The 19,332-nt window shown below is 36.8% G+C and overlaps 1 protein-coding gene across 1 annotated transcript in view; it reads right to left on the reverse strand.

The window, feature by feature from the left end:
- Positions 1–18,981, reverse strand: part of clmna (calmin a) — a 31,447-nt gene extending 12,466 nt beyond the window's left edge. The window contains 4 exon segments of the mRNA XM_051869199.1: positions 23–106; positions 191–286; positions 3,267–3,328; positions 18,567–18,981. Of these exon segments, the coding sequence (XP_051725159.1) occupies positions 23–106; positions 191–286; positions 3,267–3,328; positions 18,567–18,651 (327 nt within the window). The 5' untranslated portion in view covers positions 18,652–18,981.
- Between the last annotated feature and the right edge of the window lie 351 nt (positions 18,982–19,332).

Below are 19,332 nucleotides of genomic sequence, written 5' to 3' on the forward strand. Positions count from 1 at the left end.
GTGTGACCTAAACGATACTTACATTTCTTTCTTCCAGAAATGTCAATACCTTGGCGATGTTATTGAGTCTGAAAATACGATGTGAGGATGGCTTAAACCCATGCAGCTGAAAGATTAAAGGTCAGAGTTTTCTTAGTCATTCATGGGAACAGATGAAATGTTTCAGAAAATCTACTGAAATGATTCTCACCAGTTTGCATCCTGAGAGTTCTTCAAGCAGAGCCATCAGAATCTTCCCATCCTGGATATCACGAAACAGATCCCGCACCTCCATTCGAGGGCTGCACTGCACAGCGAAAAAACATGCAGTTCAGTATTTAAACTCATACAAAATATTAGATTCCTGTCATATTGTTTTATCTTATGGATCTTTTTTTTAAAAAACATTTACATGTTCATATTTGTTGTTGTGTCTATATTTTGTTGTCTTTTTTTATACTGTTGTCTTATGTGAATGTTTGAGAACGCAGGATACCAACAATCTTGTTGTTTTGCACAGCAGTACAATGACAATAAACTCTTTTGAACCTTTGAATAAAATACAGATCTCATAAGAGGAAAAAGTGCAGAGAAAAGGGTACTTTTAAAAACGAAATAATATGAAAACAAATTCAAATGTCAAACAACAATATAATCAAAATAAATTTGTCATCCAAAAACAAATTCAAATGTTGACTACTGCTAAAGTCTTTGGCATTTCAGATTTTTCTCCTGAGAAAAAGGCCCCTGTAATCTCAAACTGCACTCAGATTTCCAAAGATACCCAAGTTTGCAAAATACTCATCCACTTTTTAAACTAAATTACATGCCTATCATAATCCACATTGTTTTTATAGTTCTATATTCTTACTTTGTCAAAAATTTCTCGTTTTATTTTTTGTTTTTATATTTTTGATACTTAAAACATAACTGAGAAAGTTAAATAAACAGTTAAAGGGTTAGTTATCCCAAAAATGAAAAAAATTGTCGTCATTTACCCACCCTCATGTCGTTCCAAAACCCGTAAGACTTTCGTTCATCTTCGCAACACAAATGAAGATATTTTAAATGAAATCTGAGAGCTTTCTTTCCTTCCATTGGCAGTCCATGCAACTACAACATTGTCGCTTAAAAAAACTTAATGAAGAGATCGTAAAACTAATCCAAATGTGTTGTTTAATCCAAATTTTCTAAAGAAACATGATCACATTATATGACGAACAGGCTGAATTTAGATTTTATTCATAAATAGACACTGATCAACGAACATAAACAGAAGCTCAACCGTACTTGCTTGACATGCCAGAACAAACCTTGTTGGTTCTTGCAGAAGCTCAAACGTGCTGCGTAACACAAGGATGAACCTCATTGGCTCTTGCGGAAGCTCAAACGTGCTGCGTAACACGAGAATGAACCTCATTGACTCTTGCGGAAGCTCAAACGTGCTGCGTAACACAAGGATGAACCTCATTGGTTCTTGCGGAAGCTCAAACGTGCTGCGTAACACAAGGATGAACCTCATTGGCTCTTGCGGAAGCTCAAAAGTGCTGCGTAACACAAGGCTCTTGCAGAAGCTCAAACGTGCTGCGTAACACAAGGATGAACCTCATTGGCTCTTGCGGAAGCTCAAAAGTGCTGCGTAACACAAGGATGAACCTCATTGGTTCTTGCGGAAGCTCAAACGTGCTGCGTAACACAAGGATGAACCTCATTGACTCTTGCGGAAGCTCAAAAGTGCTGCGTAACACAAGGATGAACCTCATTGGCTCTTGCAGAAGCTCAAACGTGCTGAGTAACACAAGGATGAACCTCATTGGCTTTTGCAGAAGCTCAAACGTGCTGCGTAACACAAGGATGAACCTCATTGGTTCTTGCGGAAGCTCAAACGTGTTGCGTAACATGGCAATGAACCTCATTGGTTCTTGCACGTCAAGCAAGCAAACTTGAGCTTCCGTTGACCTTATCTGATGTGTGCTTGATGAATGTTTATGTGAATAAAAGCCTAAATTAAATCTGTTCATCATATAAAGTGATTGAGTCTCTTCAGAAAATTTGGACTAAACCGCTCAATTCATAGTTTATGAACATTTTGATGTGTCAAAGTGGTAGTTGCATAGACTCTCAATGGAAGGACAGAAATCTCATTTAAAATATCTTCATTTGTGTTTTGAAGATAAACGAAAGTCTTATGGATTAGGAATGATATGAGAATGATTAAATGATGACAGAATTAAAATTTTTGGGTAAACTAACCTTACTCTTGGTTAATTTCACTGATTAACTTGGTTAATTTAATCCACGCACCATCAAAAATAACATTTCTCAGAAGAATAAAAAGGATATGATGGGACAACAGTGGAAACTTGAGGGTTAAAGGTGAAATTTTCCACCAAAACAGAACAGACAAAGTGTAATTGTCCAATGGTGGGTCAAAGTTTTGAGAAGAAGCCAAACTCAGGGTCACAGAATAGAGCGACATTGTGTATGAAAACAAAGGATTCATCGCTGAGTGTTTTCAGTCAGTATTATGAGGCTCTGTAGAATGGCAGTGTTACAATCTATAAGCTGTCTACAACACAAGAAGAGCAGTAGAGGACTGCCAGAGAAAACAAAAGAGCAGGCTTAAACGAGTCGCCCTACTGTTGTGTTCAATGACTAATGCTTCATGCAAATACGTGTGTGTGTGTGTGTTTTGTGTCCGTCTCGCCATTTCTGGTAAGGAAGATATGAGAGTGAAAGTGAGAGAAGGGAGCAACAGAGAGAAAAAAAAATCAAAAAATTAAAATAATAAGAGTCATAATTTTAAGTCAAAAGTTAATCCTACATTAAAAAAATTAGGTGTTTTAAGTTTTATATGTATATATGTATATATAAGAAAGATCAAAACCTGTCTTCATTTTTTGTGACACAACCAAGTAAACTATTTTTTAAATAAAATGTAAGCAAAATGCAGCTTCTTGACTGCCATTGGCATATGCGGGAAATATTGTACAATAGTAAAATTATACCACTACCTCCCCAAAACATTTCCTCAGACCTGATATTCTTCCTACAATTTAGGTTAATGTTTCTACCTCATGCATAATTAATGCTAAGAAATTACAATTTCAATTTCCTTCATTAATAATTCAGCAGAGAGAAGGAGATATACATTTCCTGTTTGTAGTAGGCTACATGTTTCCACCACAAAGACGCCTCGATGTGTGCACAAGGAGGATAATCTGAACATCTGAAGTCTATAAACTCCATCTACTGGGTTCATAGAATCCAAATAAATTCCTACTGACCTTCTCTAGATGTAGATTCATCCATCTGGTGAATGTCCTTTTCTGCACCACCTCCCTCTCAACTGGAAGAGAAACAAAAACAACAGTGTCACGTCAGCGGAGGTAAATGATGCACGGAGATGAAAAGGCAATGGCAAGAAGTTGCTTCATCTAAAACAGCAGCTCAGTGTTATTAATCACATGTAGCCTGAAGCAATGGCTCACTTGTGAGCACACCATGGCAACAAAGGCAAACAGCACAGAATCATTATAGTCAATGTGGAATGACCAGTGCCTATAAATGGCAAACCTCCACTGAGCTGTTTTATTTAATGAGCAGCCAATGGCAACTTTGCTTGTCTTTGCATTATTATGCTAAGAATGCACATACACTTGTAGAAACATCATTAAAACCCAAAACTTTGCTGTGTAGTGTTGACATGAAGAATAAACATTAAAAAAATGAGCAAAGCAAAACTATGCTTTTGAAAGGGTCTGGGCTAGTAAAAACTACCATCATTGTGCTCTTGAGCAACGCACTTTACGTAAGGCTGCTCTCTCTAGCAAATATACTATAAATTGCTTTGCAAATCACTGCAATCAGGGTGTTTTCCTATGCAGTTTCACACACTGATTATATTTAATATTGCTCAAAACATCATGAAAATGCCTTAAACGGTTTTTCTTTTTCTTTTTGTGATAAAGACCATAAACTGTTTATGCAAAATCCAGACTGACACACCTACATCTTTGCCTTTTACCCCAATTACACTTTGCATGTAAACTGCTTTATTCAGGGTATCTGCAGGTTTTTAAAATCAAATTTGAGGATTTTTAAGACCTGGCTTTTTAAAGGCCTTTTTTTAAAGGGAGGTGGGGTATATATTTTAAAAGGGTTCGTTTTTTGAGCTTCCACAAGAACCAGTGAGGTTCATTCTTGTGTGTTACGCAGCATGTTTGAGTTTCCACAAGAACCAATGAGGTTCATTCTCGTGACACACACACGTTTGAGCTTCGCACGAACCAATGAGGTTCATTCTTGTGTTACGCATCACGTTTGAGCTTTTGCAAGAACCAGTGAGGTTCATTCTTGTGTTACGCATCACGTTTGAGCTTCTGCAAGAACCAATGAGGTTCATTCTTGTGTTACGCATCACGTTTGAGCTTCCAAGAGAACCAATGAGGTTCATTCTCGTGACACACACACGTTTGAGCTTCGCACGAACCAATGAGGTTCATTCTTGTGTTACGCATCACGTTTGAGCTTCGCACGAACCAATGAGGTTCATTCTTGTGTTACGCATCATGTTTGAGCTTCTGCAAGAACCAATGAGGTTCATTCTCATGTGTTAAGCAGCACGAACCAATGAGGTTCATTCTTGTGTTAAGCATCACGTTTGAGCTTCTGCAAGAACCAATGAGGTTCATTCTCATGTGTTAAGCAGCACGAACCAATGAGGTTCATTCTTGTGTTACGCATCATGTTTGAGCTTCTGCAAGAGCCAATGAGGTTCATTCTTATGTTATGCAGCACATTTGAGCTTCTGCAAGAACCAATGAGGTTCATTCTTGTGTTACGCATCATGTTTGAGCTTCTGCAAGAACCAATGAGGTTCATTCTTGTGTTAAGCATCACGTTTGAGCTTCTGCGAGAACCAATGAGGTTCATTCTCGTTACGAAGCACGTTTGAGCTTCGCAAAAACCAATGAGGTTCATTCTCATCTCACGCAGCACATTTGAGCTTTTCTTTATGAAATTTGAGCAGTTTCTTTATAAAATTTGTACTAAACTGGTCAATACATATGCATTAGTTTTACGATGTCATTATGAACTTTTTGAAGCAACGATGTTGTAGTTGCGTGGACTGTCAATGGAGGGACAGAAATCTCTCAGATTTAATTTAAAATATCTTCATTTGTGTTTCAAAGATGAACGAAAGTCTTACGGGTTTGGAATGACATGAGGCTGAGTAATTGATTCACAATTTTTTTCATTTCTGGGTGAACTAGCCCTTTAATTTGTTGCTTTTGCACTTTCCAACAAATATTGGAAGCTTTTTAGCATTTACAAAACAAAATGAAAAGCAAAGAATTAGTTCTGTAACGGATGCTTTATCTGTATTTTATCCTTCTTATGTTGCCACAGAGAATGGTGGGGAATGTAGTTTGTCACACAAGCCACATAAACCAGCTGAGTAGCATTTTCTGTTAAGCTTTATCATTATTCTTCATCAACAGTACAAAAAACATGTTAAAAATAAATCACATCTGACTCACATATGACTAACAACAATTTGCTTCTACTGTGAAAAAGGTAGATACTAAGTGGTGACTCTATTGCTTCATGTTTGGGAGGAAAGGTTAGATGTTTCTTCGGACCTTGTGTACACACTTTGAAATACAAGACATCTGGCCTAGAGAGATGGTGGCGGTTGGGGAGACTCCCATGAGACTGTGCCTGATTACATGATCCGTTAGGCACAGCGTCTACACAGTCTACCTCATGATGAATGGTTTCTTCTCAAGTTTTCTTTTCCTCTACCGGCGGCTCATTTGGATTTTATAGGTGTACAGTACACACATGGGAAGATCCTGATGGGGATATCTCTGGAGGCATGGCTTTCCTCATTCATATTTAGTGCCACAACATAAAGAGGCTCCATTTGCTGGACTCAATAACTGTGGTCCAAATGTCGTGATGGAATAATGACCCAGCAGTCTAACAGGAAGTCTAGGCATGTCGCCACATACACAGAACTCAACAGCACAATAGTGTACATTCAGAAAGTGGCCAAGTTAAAACCATTTTTGTGACAACACATTTAATAAGACCATAAATGCTTCACAGTAAAGCTCTTTTTAATAAAATTTTTTTTGGCAGATAATTCATCATTCAGAATACAAGGCCAATGTTTGGGTAATGTGACCGCTCTTAAATGTCTCCTTGAATTCAGCTAGTGCTAAATTACGTCAACTAAAACACTTTATTTTACATGTTTATCTACGTTTTCCATTTGTCGTCATATTCTTTAATTCAAATACATATTAACTAAAAACACCCCCATGTTCAAATATGTAAAAGTTTAATGAAACAACACAGTGTTTCCTGGCTTTCAAGAACTAGTTGTTTCTGGTCGGCCCTAATAAACAGTTAATCCTTGCAAAGGATTCTGGTTACTAATGGCTGCTCTTGCATTACCAAGCCCAGTATGACATGTTGGGGGTTGGTAAAGTTTCGATCACCTACAGCAATTTAGCTGTTTTGTCAAGCCCAAAGATAAATGTTCTGTTCACACTAGAATATGCTATTTTTAATTGTTGGTCTGTGTACATATGCATCATCCTATTATCTTTTAATTTATATTTAATTTAGTTTAAGCACAACATGATGAGTCAATTATTAATAAATGGCTGATATTTAAATCCTGTACTATTTTGACAAAAAAAAAAAATAATAAAAAATGCTACAAATGAATATAGGCATGATGATATTATAATGTACAGAATGAAAAATGGATATTCATTTTGAAATTAATTAAATATTACATTAAATAGTGCTATTAAATTAACCTTAACTGAGTGTTTGATAATGGCAAAATTAATCTAAAGGTAAAAATAGAAGAAAAATGCACATATACACAGAAAATAACATTAAAAAAACTCTAGTATCAGCCAAAACATGATATGATACCAATATACCTTAGTTTTCCCATCTAGCAGGTTCTGAACACGTTCTGTGTAAACGGTTCCTGCAATATTAGAAGTTGATACACGTTTGTGTACTATATAAAATCATAAAAGATATGAAACAAGATAATAACAATATCAATTTTACAGTACTACAAAAGCAATCCCTTTGTAGAAATCACAAAGAACATTAACACGCCAGCCTCCATTTCTTTTTTTCCTGCCAAAGGAGCTATAAAGCATTTCAGGCCAGGGGCCCCAGCCAAGAACACAGTCATTTCCATCTTTCTACACAGACCATGTCTGTTTAATGAGGGGGCCGTCTTCCAGCTCCAAAGAGCCAGCGCTCAAACGCAAAAGGCCACTGCCTGGCTGTACAGGACAGCTTTGAGCTCTCAAGTGTGACAGACGGGCCTGAACTCTGTTTGTCTGAAGGTTAAACATGAGCAGAGCTGGAACCCTTCATGAGAATGTCTTTGTTAGGACTATTAGTTCGTTTTGCTGTGGTCAGCAGTTCTGTTTGTGTTTCTGTTCACCAAATTTCATACAACCTGAATTCTGGAAATGTTGGGACGTTTTTTAAATTTGAATAAAATGAAAACTAAAAGACTTTCAAATCACATGAGCCAATATTTTATTCACAATAGAACATAGATAACATAAATGTTTAAATGGAGAAATTTTACACTTTTATCCATTAAATGAGCTCATTTCAAATGTGATGCCTGCTACAGGTCTCAAAAAAGCACGGGGGCAACAAATGGCTGCAAAGGCAAGAAAATTTTGAAAATATTCAGCTGGGAGAACATCTCGCAACTAATTAAGTTAATTGATATCAGGTCTGTAACATGATTAGCTATAAAAGGGATGTCTTAGAGAGGCAGAGTCTCTCAGAAGTAAAGATGGACAGAGCTGTGAAAGAGTGCGTAAAAAGATTGTTGAATACTTTAAAAACAATGTTCATCAATGTCAAATTACAAAGGCTTTGCAAATCTCATCATTTACAGTGCATAACATTATCAAAAGATTCAGAGAAACTGGAGAAATCTCTGTGCGTAAGGGACAAAATCAAGCATTTACAGCACTTACACCTTTTGAAGTTATCATTCATATAAAAATATAAGCATCTGTGTTGCATATAAGATTAAGATCCATTTAAGGTTATTTAATTTATAACTTAACCTTGATGTTTAACAACAAATTGTTATTTTCAACAAAATGATGCTTTCCTCCTCTGTGGGTGTGCTATTATTTGATTAAATGATTAAATGTAGATTTTTTTATAGAAATGGATTTTTCAACACTTCATCACAGATGGAGGTTCTCTGTGCAAAGACTCAGCTAATCAATAATAAAATCGTTAATGAACAAAAGTGACTAATCAATAATGAAGCAGTAGTTTTCATTATTGTATTTTATAAACGTTTAGTGGTTGCTAAACGTTTATAAAATACATTAAACAACATAAATGTTATTGTATAATATCAAGTGCTGAATAAATTTATAACATGACGGCTTTAGAAATATTCTTATGCTTTTTTCATATGCTAAGTATTAGCTGATTTGCAATAATTTTGCCTAACAAAGCAAACTCTGCTCTATTTTCAGTTCCCAGGCTCCACATATAACTTAATATTACATGACACTGACACATTTTCATTTTGTCCAACATTGCGAGATTCACAGAAGTTCACAGAAGTTCAGAAGTTCACTTCAGACAAGTGGCTTCATGCTATGATGACCGTACGTGCTCTTCAAAATAATAATTCATAGTAAATCAACCAAGAAACAACAAAGCTAAAAACTAAATTCCTTCCGATATGTGTATGCGTCAATGAAAGCATGTATTCATGTTCTATCAAACAGAATTACATAATTCTTCTGGTGAAATGCAAATCCTGTGAAAGAACCTTTTATCTGATATGTAATTATCTCTTAAAATGCTCAGATTTGCCAAATGTTATCGAATTCACAATCAAATGCAAACAATTTAGAACCAACAGAATCACTAAGTCACAGTTACCAGATTCATTATTGTTCAGGACTCTTTACTTTCAGTCACCTGATAGCAACACAGAGACTCTGAATCATGTGACTCTTATTTGCTTAACATGCAAAGAATGGGTTTGCCAAGTGAGATATCATCCAGCAGGAAACCAACCGTTCTTATCATCAGGCGACATTGTGAATTTCAAACAGGAGAGTTTTCCATTTATGGTGGGAGAGGGGCATAAAATACAAACCACTAGTTGATTATGTAGTCATCTCATGAAAAGGGCTTCCAAAAGCACAACATAAGAGATTGATTTATAGTGCAACCAAGGAGGTCTATAAACTGTGTTCCCCTTCCCATTCATCTCAATCGGAGTTGATCGGCTGGTGCAGGATCAGAATTTGAAATCTGTTCTATAAATAGTTGTTGAAGAGTCATAGTGGAATAACCGGCATATGTTGGGTGACATTGAAGCACTGTGAGAAAAACAATCCAAACAGCATGGTTTCAAATACTATCAGCAATGTAGGTAGAATTTGCTTGAATTCGCTTATTTGGGTAGGCTACCAAATTAAAGGTGAGCTTAAACGCATATTTAAGCATGCCAATCGCGATTTTCATTTTTGCAAAAACATAAAATGTAAATGCACTGGCTGGATCAGTATTGTCCCTATATTGGCTCCTTTGTAATATTTCAAATTGTACCAAATGTAATGGCACTGTGATTTGGTGGTTGTGAACTTATGTGCCTGCATTTTGCTGTCCATTCTTTCTAGTGTACATTTATCAAACTCTATAGTACACAAAAGAAGGTCTTGTGAAATGTATTTGGGGGTTTCCACACAGAAGTTAAATGGTCAAAAACTCTACTGTATTCATTTAAAAGATGGCACACAGGATAATGTCACCAAGTCATGCTTCAGTTTTTCTAAAACTCTGAAAGCAGCCATTGTGAGCATGTCAATGTTTTCCCTGGTCTAAATAAATACATTTAGATACGCTTCTATCTCAATCCTGATCGAGTGGGCTACACGTACTACACTGAGACCCACTGCCTGTGTACTTTAGATGGAGAATGCTACTTTATTGTAAAGCACTATATGTTCAGATCACATTTCATCCCAATAAGACATATTTTGCATAAAGAAAAAAAAAAAATATTCTCATGCTGATTAAACAGGTTTTACTCCCAAATTCTCATTACTGGAACGCATTCAAGTGTTTTATATTTTAAGTTCTGTAAAAAGGTCTATAATTAAAAATGTGAGAGAAATGTTTTTTTTTTTTTGTACTGCGGTAATGACTAACTAATATGTCCTTAATTGTCATGAAAATTATGTCACAATGCAAAACCTCATTATGTTCCTAAAAATAGGCTTTATTTTCTTTGTGCAAAAATATTTCTTCCTTTAGATTTTGGGCAGAAATTTGTTTTTGAAGAGTTTTGTGATATTCACCCATAAAAATATTTCCAAAGCTAACGAAAATGAAGCATTTATACTCTCAGCAGCACTTATACTCCCGGATAAAAGAGGTGAAAAGTGTTTACATGCTTAAAAAGGGATTAAATGTCACAATTATATTTGTTTAGAGGCTTAAGGACTTCACAATGTGAACAGCACTTTTCAAACATCAAACGAATCATACGCATGTTCCTGGAGCGGGAATGAGGTAACTAGTCAGGCTGTGCAATGTCAAGAGAAAAGAGCTCACTTCTGATCACAGATGTGCAGAATGTATAAAGAGATGAAAAGAAAGAAATGAAGTGGTTGGGTGAATGAAGAACAGTACAAAAAATATTACTTATAAAACATTTTAAAGGGGTCCTATTATGCCCTTTTTCAATGTCTTGATTTTGTTTTGGGTGTGCTAGAATAGGTTTTCATGCTTGATTTGAATAAAAAAATTCATTATTTTTCAAATATTTTACATTATTGCAGCTCCTCTCTTCCCAGTCTGTCTCAAATGGCCCATTTGGTTCCTGTATCGATGAAGCCCCTCCTTCCGAAATGCCAAATGTGCTGTGATTGGTTAGCTGGCCCAGTGTATTGTGATTGGCGAACCGCTTAGAGCGTGTTCTGGAAATGTCATGTCCATTACCATAACTGTGAGTTTCATCTGATGAGGTGTAAATATTAACAATGGCATCCATTTTGACATTCCAATTCGAGCCCAACTCAGACCCTGAGAATAGGGGCTTTCACCCCAGAGGAAACTTTTCATAGTTCCTAGAAGTATTGGCTGAAGTACCCGGATTTTGCACCGCAGGAACTAGGAACGATTTAAGTTCTAGGAACTCCTTTTGGGGGAACTAAATGAACTCCTACTTCAGAGTAGGGTCTAAACCAACACTATAGGAACTATCAGTGACGTGAGTGTAACGCATGTCAACCATGGGCACCCGGCATTTTTAAAAAGCCGTGTAAACATATTTACTTCACGAACATGGAAAACAGTGATAACGGCATTTACCTGCTGTTCTTTTCTCCGCCTTGATGATATGCAACACCGTCATAGGCGATTTTATCTCTTAGCCCCACTTTTTGCTCTTTCAGTTTTTCATTCCATCGTTATCACTAAACCCACGACACACAACAAACACAGCTCCGATCACGGCATCCTCCATTCACCGGTTTTTAGCGTTTGTAAATGCCGTGCTTAAAAACACAGCTGTCAGCCGATTCAGAGTTCCTATTCCCGGTGCAAATGCAACCAGGAACATGGCCCGGGGGAGAAATTACCCAACTAGCCACTATCCTAGTGGCTAGTTCCTATAACTGAGTTCCTATAACTATTCGGTGCGAAAGCCCCTGTTTACGAACATGCAGAACTTTTGCAAGTACAGATTTTACAGAGTGGTACGTTCCTAAGGATATATTCCGTGGGTGAGGATTATTTAAATGAGTGACACTTGTGACTTCACAAGATCTGGAAGAAGTGCGTTGTAGTCCCAACGAGTCGTTTGTTGTAGTTCTTGAAAAGTGTATCTCCCTTTGGAGTGGACTTTGAGCTTTGTAACCTTGCAGATATTTTTTTATGCTAAAACAGCAACATTACACACTAACTGAAGTTGAAAAAGTGAAAAAGCATAAAAGGACCCATTTAATGGCATAATGTATATAATCAAAAAAGTCTCAGTTTTATAACCCTGGAGCATTTAGCTCTGAATATCAGCAGAAGGGGTGTTTTTGTTGGACAATGGCTATTATTTGTCAGCCGAAAGAGTTTAATTAATCCCTTCACAAAAGCCAAACTCTACTTGACACCAAGAGACTCTTATGCAAGAGCAATTAGAGCTTGTTTCTCTCCCCAAGCAAGCTGCAGTCAACAATGTAAAACTGATAATTTTGCAAAACTGCCATGGAAAAAAAACCTTTGACTCTTGACGGTTTGTGTATCACGAGAACAAAACCATAGAGTTTGACAGACAAAGGATGGATGTGTTTTTATGACGACCAATTCCATTCATTTAAGTCCAAGTCATTACACCATTTGCTTTTAAATAAGACTTTTATCATCTTTCTATCAAGACGACTGGCTAATCAGGAAAGCTAGGTTTTAGACAATGAGACTATTTATAAAACTGACAGAAGAACACTGATACTATTCATCACCACTGGCCTGTGCCAGCCGTCAGAAACACCTGCAACTAATAAAACAGCTTTCTTGATGTTCTCATTACCTAAAACAGAAAAAAATAGTTCAGCAACCATCACAAAAGTCACAAGGGTCATTTTTTTCTTTTTTCTTTTCCATTTTTTTGTCCATACAATGGAAGTCAATTGGCAATTTTAGAAAAGTTAAAATCCAAAGTTTTGTACCATGACTCAAGAAAATCAGACGTGAACAATATAGTGAGGATTTCATTGGCAACCATCACTAATAAAATGTACGCTGTCTCCATGATATAATCAATATGAAAATCTAAACTCATGCTGCATATGCATATTTACGAACAGCACACCATAAAAATCTCATAAGCAAAGCGCGATTAAAGTAATCCCTAATTTTCAGATTCACCAGTAGCTGGCCTGGAAACTATAGAGTTAACCAAGCTTACATAATTTCTCAGCTGCAGAGGTTTCTAGCACTCAGCTGCATCCTCCTTACATGCAGCCTATGTCAGGCAGGCGAGTCGCTCATGCGTGCTGGAGAAAGTGCCGGCTAAATATAGATAATGGTACACCTACAGTACGGCTCTCCTCCACCGATGATGTGGCTCTAGATGTTCCAGAGCCAAACAGAATCCCTCAAATCTAAAAAGAAGATCAAGGGAAATGCCAGCAACATTCCAAGGTTTCCAAGTTCCTTTCTGCACTATAACAACAACTTTTATCTGAGACTCTTCAGGTAATTCCAAAAACATAGAACTATGCTTGAAGATAAACAACAGGAAAAGGACGTTTCAAAAAGTACATTACCTTTAAGTGAATGGTACATTGCATTGTATGGATTCCCATCAGCAAATATAAGTGAATGCACATAAAACTGACTGTATTAGGTTATTGATAATTTTCAGTAACATTAACATTATGTAGGTCTTTGAAGGGATAGTGTATCCAAAAATGAAATTCTTCATTACTCACATTAAAGGGATCATGAACTGTAATGTTTTATTGTTTTATAATGTTTCCTGGGGTGCACTTATAATGTTAATATGCTTTTTACATCAAAAATTGTCATAATTTAGAAATAAAAGGCATTTTTCCTACCCTGATTTTAGCCCTCTTATTTGAGGGCTCTGTTTTAAGGGGCGTGTCTGCTGTGAGACTTCAATGTAAACGCCCTCTGCTGTGATTGGCTAACATCTTTGCCTATGAAATAAGAAAGTATTACATGTGGAACTCTCAAAAACTTTTAGCACATTTTTACTATTACAGTTCTCAAGGTTACTATTCATGAAAAATGTTGATTATAGCATTACATTTGGATTAATGCCATTATATTTAGATCGTGGCATGAATAGTTGCAGTGATGAACATTGTAGCCGATCACAGACATGTTGTTGAGCATGTGAATGCAGGGATCTCATCATTGCAACTCAATTTCTGCACACTAACAAATCCTTTCATCTTAACTAACAGTGCAAACATAATGTAACTAAGAGATTCGTTGAATAAAATGGGAGTTTTGGCACGTGTCCAGACGTCAATCACTGATAAACTCAAGCTGTTTGATTGACAGCTCTAGCGATTGTAAAGGAAGCGTTCTTTGATTGCTTTCTGTATATAATTAAATCACAGTTTAAATAATAGATTATTTTCATCCTACTAAGAGAAACAATGTGAAGTTGACCGTTTAGTCACTGGTTTGATTTATTGACACACAGACAAAGAACATCTGACTGTACATGAATCATTACATATCAGATCAGGCATTAGAATTAACACGATTACTTACATGTTGTTGCGTTACTGTCGAGTCCATATCGTAAAAGTCTGTTTGCAAAGCCTGCACCGAAATGCAATTTATTTACCAAAGAATCCACAGTGAAATGTACCGAATACAAATAAATAATGCTCAACTGAGACATTCACATTGTTGAAAATAAATAACCATATTCCTAGCATTAGGACCCTTTGAAAGGTAATGCTATTTTTAGTCCTGTATTGCTCTTCTCTCCTCGTCATCTTACTAACATGCCAGTGGGCGGGGCTAAAATTGCAATGATGCATTGATTTCTTCTGTGGAGGCGCGATAGGCACATTCCGGGACGAGTCATTCGCTGGGCCTGGTTTTAATAAAAGCTTTTATTGGACTAACAAGGAAGTTTTCAGTTCTGAAACTTACAGGATATTCTTATAGTACGATGACCTCTTATATATATCAAAAGCTCAAGGAAAAGTTGATTTCTCAATTCATGACCCCTTTAATGTTTTTCCAAACCTGTATGACTTTCTTTCTTCTGTGGAACACAAAAAGGAGATCATTTGAAGAATGTTACAAATATTGAACCCCAAAGACTTTCACTGTATGGACAAAAATACTGTGATTTTTTTTTCAATGTATTTTCTTATCTGAAGAAAGTAAGTCATAAAAATTTGGAAGAGTAAATGATGAGGGTGAGTAAATGATGATCCCTTTAACCAAACAACGAGCCACACAACAGGAATGAACTACTTAGATTTCATCATTTCATCATGTTCCCTGCATAAACAGGGAACAGAAGGGAAGACTTTAAAGTGAGGCTAAATTTGTGCTGAGTGGATGTCGGAGTTGCTTCAAGAAAGAAAGTCAATTTGTTGGTTTGCCTGAGGAAAATTACAGATAAACACAAGAGAATAACGGAAAAGACAGGGAGATACTATCCTGATTTCAAGTTGTTTCTGCAAACTCAGTCTTCTACCCTACGGTCAACTCTTTTTGAAAAGCCTTCTAATGTAGACCAGCACTTCCTAAAAAAAAGTGCCTAAAAAGTATGCAAGCGTGCACGTGAAACAGGGAGGGAGGGGGTATTTGAGCAATTTCTCATTCAACACTTCATATGAAAATCTGTCCTGCTTGACAACTCATCCAAACAGAGACCAGTATAGTCGCACTGATCTCTACTTTATTGCACTTTTTCTACCCTGGTGCAAACTGGCTCTGTTTCAGCACTTCAGAACGCTTCAGCAGATGTCTGACTCTTAGACTGCTATCATCAGTGGTGCTCTGCATGCTTCGTGGCAAGTGGTTTTGTTTTATCACCGTTTTAGAAGATTCTTAGACCTTTATGATAAAAAGCACTTACAGACCAAGTTCGAAACCTGAATACAAACAGATGCTTTCCTTGTAGCATACGCTTCAGTCTTCCTGCTTTATTACGTCTGAATAAGGGGGAAAACACACACAAAAGTCTAAAATATTCAAGCAAGAGGGATGCAGTGATATGGAATTTCTGGGCCAATAATGATAACCGATAATCAACAGTTTGTTGTGGCCGATACGACAACAACTAGTGTGGTTAAAAATATTAATTCTCGAGTTTAATCAATTTATTATAAGAATAGTTAAAACATTTCAAAATGCAACTGCACTGTTGTACACATGCATTTTTAATAAAGATATGGATTTTGCCTCCTTTTCAAAACAAACCTGCAGCAGTAGACATGCACTGAGATGAGTCTGCATCCCAATTATCTGGGAAGCTCTCAAGGGCCTGCAGACTATTGCACTGAAATTCCAGTGGTCCAATGCAGAGGGCATTGCTCTTTCAATGAAGACAATATGTTATGTAATCTGCTTCCAGCATCTGTCTTCTGCTATGTTTCATTTATATTCTCCAGTAATTTCTCTGCCACTAAGCCCTATACAAGCCACATTACATCCTAAATCCCTATTGCAATGAACAGCACTAGGCCACAGGAGCAGCCCAGAGGGCTTATATTCAATCTGAAAGTTTTCAGAGAGCTACTTTACAGGCCCTAATGTTCATTCTCTCCCTTCTTGACATGTATTTAGTCATTCATAGTCATGAAACCTGCAATACTAAACACATATAACAGCCTGAAATGCCACCGGCCAACACTGAGCAGCGATTAACGGTGCACATTAAAGTAATTGATGGCAAAGCCGAGAACATGCACAATCAGTGATGTGTAAAACTCCTGCTCATTAAATCAATTCTTTCCAGGGCAATGATTTATTCGTGTTTATGCGTCAAATAAGTAGGACCTGATGCTGCTTTGCAGGTGAACAGTCACATGCAGACTATATTCAGATAACTGTTGCTTCCCCTCTCTAGAAAGTTGTCTTTGAAAAAAAAAAAAAAGAAAAAAAAAAAAAATCATTCAGCCTTTTTCAGTGACCCGTTGGTTCTGCATCATGTCTATAAATTCGACAGGTTCTGGATGATCAAATTTATAGAGGTCTTCTATCAGTTGTCAAGTTACTAATCATACAAAGTACTGAATAATAAGAACAACTATGGCAAGCCACTGTAACATTTATTCCTTAAAACTAATTACTTGTTACTCATACTTATTTTATATACATATTTAATAACAGAAATTATCCAAAAGTGAATAAAATATTTTTCAATTTTAGTATTTTATAAAGTACATATTACTTCTAACATCACAAGTATTTTATCCTTGTGCGTGAGTACATATTTTCAAATATTGACTATTTTGTGGGTTACCTGAACAAGTTGTAATCTATCTTATTTCAAAGTCAGACAGTTAATAAGAAACATGTAAAGATTACATCAAAAATAAAATATCAACATACAAAAGAACATTCTGGAAAGAAAGAAAAAAAAATAATTATCCTCCTTTTTCCCCAAAAGTCAATTCAATAGCAGTAATATTGTACAGTGTAGTAGGGGCATTACAAGAATTTCTCCATAATATTTAATAGTGTTTCTTTTTTGTTAATAATAAGCATTAAATGACTAAATTTGGTAAAAAAAAAAAAAAAAATTAAAAAAAAGTTACATTTTGCAACTTTTAAGCCCAAAGTACACCTTTTCTAGCGTTTACATACAGTCGAATGTGTAGCCTTTCAAAGTATATGCCATTTGATAGCGTACGCGAATGCAGGTGGTCGACACATGCATTCTAGAAAGTTTGTCCACTTCGTCCAGTGTCTGCGCCATTTTCCTCCAGAAGTTATGACCAATAAAAATTTCTCTGTACTCTTTTTAAACTAAAGTTGCAGCGATATCATGGCGCCTTCACACAAGCGCTTGTCAACAGGGGCATCTGTTGTCATTGCAGTCTCTGGGATTTTGTTGTTGTTCGGTCTCTTTAGTTTCTGTTTCTACTGTGAAACGACGGCCCAGGCCAGTGTTGTCACCTTCTGGAACAACTGATTTGTGCAAAACAAATTACATGAGTAACCTGCGCATACAAAGTTACAAAAATCGGGCGGCACGTGTACAGTACGCGCATACTATGCTGGTGACGAAATTTGCATCATGGGCACTGTACGTGAGCCCTCGAGTACGCATAAAAACTGTATACTTTGGACTTTAGAAGGCCAAGGAAACCGTACACAAGTACTAAACTGTCTTAATTCAAAGTCAAACAGGTTTTGGCAAATTAAAATATTAACTCGTCATCTCAATACTTAGGCCTATGGCAAGATAAATCTAAATCTGTCAACTCTGTTGCATTGGCAATGGCCTCTGTTGCTAGTGTCACTGGAAATCACCAGCTGTCAATGAAAATGAATGATGTCTAGTTTGTCACTCCAAATCGCTGACAATGTAAAGCAGCCCCTTAACAGCTAAAGTCCAGTGCTAATTGAAGTACCCGCTAAATATATCTAAACTAAACTTGTAAAAGAATTAGATAAGCTTTTCAATTTTCAGTGACCATTATTTGTATCTAAGTACTGAAATGTTACTAGTGAGACTGAAAAATGTAATAGTCACTATTGAATTATTTATTAGCTAATACTTAAAAAAACACGGAGGCCTATGAGTAACATAAAATAGGTACAGTACGTTTGAAGGAATGCATGTTAAAATGGCTTGCCATAATGGAACACTAAAGCGCAACGCTGTTATATCTCGCCGGTATATTGTTACATGTAAATGTATCTATCTTTTTCAAAGCGAACGGTGAATGGAGAGATTGGATCAACTCCAATTACTTCTATAGGCTACCAATGTTCGTGATCATACTCTTCTACCCATCCCATGCCTCCAGCACTCTTACCTTGCAGATTCTGCACTCGGATGTCGCTGATCTGCCCGATCAATTCCTCCCGTTCAAACCAATCATCCCATTCGTGTCCCGCCATCTGGATCAAACAGCGAGTCGCTCGTTTTATGAAGCTCTCGTCCTGTGATTTCGGTAGATTTCTTTCTTATAAAGTGCTCTGTGTGGCGGGTGGCCAGGCTGTGGCCATGAGTGGAGTTTGTGGGGGTTTCAGGGGTCTATATCCGAGGAGATGTTGGTTTTCGGCTCCCGCATTGCTCCAGTAAAGTTACTTTAATTCCTCGTGACGCACAAGAAAGTCTCTCCAGCGCAGCTTGGAGGATGAAAATGAGAGGGAAATGTGCAAGGAAAAACCACCTGGTTAATGTTTGCAGGATCCTCGCTCTGTGCACGCCCACACTACCTCTGATACTATGAGGACGGGGCGCTCTCGCGCTCTCTCTCTCTCTCTCTCTCTCTCTCATGTTTGATTCATGAACGAATCATTGTTTTGAACTGATTCTTTTTCAGTCGAACCGATTGGCGAAGCGAAGACAAAACTGAGGTGCGAAATATGGAAACCGGCTGTTTCCATATTTCGGCTGAAAAGTCAATTGGTTTCACATACAGGGTTTAGATAAAGCTAACTTTTATAAACATGCCTTAGAAAAAAACATTTATAAATAATTCTCATAATCATGACTTAGATTTATGATATTGAGAAACTGTCTCATAATAATGACTCTGGATCTATAATGATAATGATATACATATAATATTGTTT

The sequence above is a fragment of the Ctenopharyngodon idella genome, chromosome 17, assembly GCF_019924925.1.
Source record: "Ctenopharyngodon idella isolate HZGC_01 chromosome 17, HZGC01, whole genome shotgun sequence".
In the NCBI taxonomy this organism is placed as follows: Eukaryota; Metazoa; Chordata; class Actinopteri; order Cypriniformes; family Xenocyprididae; genus Ctenopharyngodon; species Ctenopharyngodon idella.